We start from the raw sequence: 4,790 nt of genomic DNA, 5'->3' as shown, positions 1-4,790 counted from the left end.
TTCTGTTCTGTTTTAAATAAATATTTTTATTTTGTATCACGCCCGTATTCTGTTTTAAATGTATCTAGGTAAGCAATCATTCAAGAGATCGATTATCTGTCGTATTGAACTGGCCGAAGAGAGCTGAACAAGAGAGGTGAATCTGTCTGACAATGTCCCTGGAGTCCGGTGACAGATGATGATTTATTGATCTGTAATCCTAATATAAGTCGCGTCAATATTGTACCAGATATATGCCATTCAATGTGAAAAAGAAATATAAGCTCAAATTCTTTCACGAGAACAAGCTGACAGAAAACGTATATACAGATTTTACTACTATTAAGTATTGACTTTATAAACCGGGGAGGGTTGCGGCCGGGGGTTGGGGAATGGTAGTCGGGACATTACTTGCCTTCAAATGTAATACTCAATTATGTTCGTTATACGCATGAGGTGTGGGGTAGTGCGGTGTGTGAGGGGGTAGAGCGTTGTGTGAGGGGGAAGTGTGTGAGGGGGTAGTGCGTTGAGGGGGTAGAGCGTTGTGTGAGGGGGAAGTGTGTGAGGGGGTAGTGCGTTGAGGGGGTAGAGCGTTGTGTGAGGGGGTAGTGCGTTGTGGGGGTAGAGCGTTGTGTGAGGGGGTAGGGCGTGGTGTGAGGGGGAAGTGTGTGAGGGGGTAGAGCTTTGTGTGAGGGTGAAGTGTGTGAGGGAATAGTGCGGTGTGTGAGGGGGTAGAGCGTTGTATGAGGGGGAAGTGTGTGATGGGGTAGTGCGTTGTGTGAGGGGGAAGTGTGTGAGGGGGTAGAGCGTTGTGTGAGGGGGAAGTGTGTGAGGGGTAGTGCGTTGTGTGAGGGGGAAGTGTATGAGGGGGTAGAGCGTTGTGTGAGGGGGGAGTGTGTGAGGGGGTAGTGCGTTGTGTGAGGGGGGAGTGTGTGAGGGGGTAGTGCATTGTGTGAGGGGGTAGTGCGTTGTGTGAGGGTGTAGTGCGTAGTGTGAGGGGGTAGTGCGTTGTGTGAGAGGATAGCGCGTTGTGTGAGGGGGTAGTGCATTGTGTGAGGGGATAGTGCGTTGTGTGAGGGGGTAGTGCGTTGTGTGAGGGGGTAGTCGTTGTGTGAGGGGGTAGTGCGTTGTGTGAGGGGGTAGTGCATTGTGTGAGGGGATAGTGCGTTGTGTGAGGGGGTAGTACGTTGTGTGAGGGGGTAGTGCGTTGTATGATGTGGTAGTGCGTTGTGTGAGGGGGTAGTGCGTTGTTTGAGGGGGTAGTGCGTTGTATGATGTGGTAGTGCGTTGTGTGAGGGGATAGTGCATTGTGTAAGGGGATAGTGCGTTGTGTGAGAGGGTAGTGCGTTGTGTGACGGGGTGGTGCGTTGTGTTGGGGGATAGTGCGTTCAGTGATAGGGTAGTGCGTTGAGGGTGTAGAGCGTTGTGTGATAGGGTAGTGCGTTGTGTGAGGGGATAGTGCGTTTTATGATGTGGTAGTGCGTTGTGTGAGGGGGTAGTGCGTTGTTTGAGGGGGTAGTGCGTTGTATGATGTGGTAGTGCGTTGTGTGAGGGGATAGTGCATTGTGTAAGGGGATAGTGCGTTGTGTGAGAGGGTAGTGCGTTGTGTGACGGGGTGGTGCGTTGTGTTGGGGGATAGTGCGTTCAGTGATAGGGTAGTGCGTTGAGGGTGTAGAGCGTTGTGTGATAGGGTAGTGCGTTGTGTGAGGGGATAGTGCGTTTTATGATAGGGTAGTGCGTTGAGGGTGTAGAGCGTTGTGTGATAGGGTAGTGCGTTGCGTGAGGGGGTAGTGCGTTGTATGAGGTGGTAGTGCGTTGTTGGGGGGGTGGGGTAGTGCACTGTGTGAGGGGTAGTGCGTTGTATGATGTGGTAGTGCGTTGTGTGAGGGGGTAGTGCGTTGTTTGAGGGGGTAGTGCGTTGTATGATGTGGTAGTGCGTTGTGTGAGGGGATAGTGCATTGTGTGAGGGGATAGTGCGTTGTGTGAGAGGGTAGTGCGTTGTGTGACGGGGTGGTGCGTTGTGTTGGGGGATAGTGCGTTCAGTGATAGGGTAGTGCGTTGAGGGTGTAGAGCGTTGTGTGATAGGGTAGTGCGTTGTGTGAGGGGATAGTGCGTTTTATGATGTGGTAGTGCGTTGTGTGAGGGGGTAGTGCGTTGTGTGAGGGGGTAGTGCGTTGTATGATGTGGTAGTGCGTTGTGTGAGGGGATAGTGCATTGTGTAAAGGGATAGTGCGTTGTGTGAGAGGGTAGTGCGTTGTGTGACGGGGTGGTGCGTTGTGTTGGGGGATAGTGCGTTCAGTGATAGGGTAGTGCGTTGAGGGTGTAGAGCGTTGTGTGATAGGGTAGTGCGTTGTGTGAGGGGATAGTGCGTTTTATGATAGGGTAGTGCGTTGAGGGTGTAGAGCGTTGTGTGATAGGGTAGTGCGTTGCGTGAGGGGGTAGTGCGTTGTACGAGGTGGTGGTGCGTTGTTGGGGGGGGTGGGGTAGTGCACTGTGTGAGGGGATAGTGCGTTGTGTTAGGGTGTAGTGCGTTGTATGATAGGGTAGAGCGTTGTGTGATAGGATAGAGGGTTGTGTGAGGGGGTAGTGCGTTAGGTGAGGGGATAGTGTGTTGTGTGAGGGGGTAGTGCGTTGAGGGGGTAGTGCGTTGTGTGAGGGGGTAGAGCGTTGTGTGAGTGTGAAGTGCGTTGTGTGAGGGTGTAGTGCGTTGTGTGAGGTGGTAGAGCGTTGTGTGAGGGGGTAGTGCGTTGTGTGAGGGGTAGTGCGTTTTGTGAGGGGTAGTGCGTTGTGGTGTGAAGGGGTAGTGCGTTGTGTGAGGGGGTAGTGCGTTATGTGAGGGGTAGTGCGTTGTTTGGGGGGTAGTGCGTTGTATGAGAGGGTAGTGCGTTGAGTGAAGGGGTAGTGTGTTGTTAGAGGGGTTAGTGCGGTGTGTGAGATGTGGGGGTAGGTTATTGATTTAAATTTGGTGAGACAATGTCCCATCAGCCTCGCCCGGCTTTACAACTTTAGATAAATGTTTTCGTTAAACTGAACAAAGTAAATAGATAATTATATGCCCTAAATTTCAGTTCATTTCCACTCGTAGAATAGTTAATGACTGTCCTCGCTATAGATAAAAACACAAATTTTCCACGATTTTATCAATGGTTCAGTCTTCTTTCAAGTTATTGAACTTGAATATAGCAATGGGCCAATGTCAACATATTAATTGCCTTCAATGAGTCTAACAGTCTATACTCTGTTGACAAACTTTAATAGGAGACACATTCAAAATAAATAGCGCCATATTGGTCTTCCAGTGCGGGAGACGGTTTCTTCTGTTTATTGTATTATTCGATGAAGGTGATTCTTGACAATGTGGTATATCTGTCTGTCTGGTCCGCTGGTCACCTAATCGAATATCAATACACACGGACGTATAACATGTTTCTTGGCGCACAAAGTGAGATGTCCATTACAGGTTCTTACAAAAAACCAGGCTTACTACCATTTACCATTTATTTCAATCATGCGTTCAGGTATTTCCATACCTATAGGCTATAACATATACAAACGAAAGTTCTACCTTTGAATTGTTTTTCACCATTGCCTACGAACAATAATTGTGATTAGAAAACTTTAATTAGTAAACCTGTAGGCTCTGACCACTTCTTGAATTAAATATTGTTTTATTGCTTGAAAATGTTCCAAACCAATTTCAAGAGCCAACTGCAAAGCTTTCGACTTAAGTCTTTTGAACTTCGATATTATCATGGACAGTGTGGTTTTACCAGCACTTATTCAAGACTTCGAACTATCCTGACATGCTAAAGCGATTGACTGTTCAGTGGTGTGACTGACTCACCGAACATACTCGGACCTATCGTATACTAATATGACTTAAAAATAAAATAAAAATACATTGATGCCAAAATCAGTTGATTCTGAGACAAACAAAATAAAAGAACAGTCAAAACTGTCAGTCTGTGAAAGTGCAGTTTTAAGCAAAAAAGTAATGTTTTATTAGTATAGCTTTATCTTGTCCAATGTTTCTAACAAACTTACTAAATGTTTTTGACAAGCCACTGCAAATATTTTTAGGATGGCCTATGTCTGAACGTTGCTGTACGCACATGCTAAGGCTAGACAGGGCAATATCAACTATCTTGATTAAAAACAATGCACGTAGCTCATGAAAGGATTTACTTACTTTTGGATTAACATTGGGAATATTCTTTCAAGTTTCAAGTTTATTCAGTGTACTCATGTCATACATGCATGACAAAATGTGCATTGCAGTGAACATATTATGCATATACCGAGGCTCTGAAAAATAAACCATCATGAATATAATAATGAACAGCATGGTAAAAAGAGGAGAACATTATATTCTAAAGATAACTTTGTTAAAGATATATTTCATAAATTAACACAAAAATGTATAAAAAATATTACATTCTGGATTTTATTTCATAGCAAGTTTCAATGAAATATATTTGGGGTTCTAAAATTAAAATAATCAATGAAATAACGTCTTTCAGCAATGGAGTTACTAAACAAATTCATTACCAATACGATAAGAAATTATTATTACGGTTGACATTGGGAAATTTCATGTAATATGTCTGTGATCGCTCGTACAGAGATTTTATTGAATGCCTTTCCACCCGTTATAAACTTGTTAATCCGCGTTGTAAATAATGTATTAAGAAATAAAAAAGAAAACTGTTGAATAAACAAAAACATGATGGTTTGTTTAATGGATACCATCGCCGGGCATTGAAATATTGTGTATTGTGACATTTCAGGCATTCAAACCATGATATAATTTA

At 44.9% G+C, this 4,790-nt stretch overlaps 1 protein-coding gene across 1 annotated transcript; it reads right to left on the bottom strand.

Annotated features, from left to right (window-relative positions):
* Positions 1-396: 396 nt before the first annotated feature.
* Positions 397-1,287, bottom strand: LOC128237614 (mucin-2-like). Its single transcript, XM_052953202.1, has one exon. The coding sequence runs from the start codon at positions 1,285-1,287 to the stop codon at positions 397-399; it is 891 nt and encodes a 296-aa protein (XP_052809162.1).
* Between the last annotated feature and the right edge of the window lie 3,503 nt (positions 1,288-4,790).

The sequence above is a fragment of the Mya arenaria genome, chromosome 6, assembly GCF_026914265.1.
Source record: "Mya arenaria isolate MELC-2E11 chromosome 6, ASM2691426v1".
Classification (NCBI taxonomy): domain Eukaryota; kingdom Metazoa; phylum Mollusca; class Bivalvia; order Myida; family Myidae; genus Mya; species Mya arenaria.
Note: the sequence above shows the minus strand (reverse complement) of the source record. Positions and strands in the feature narration are given on the sequence as shown.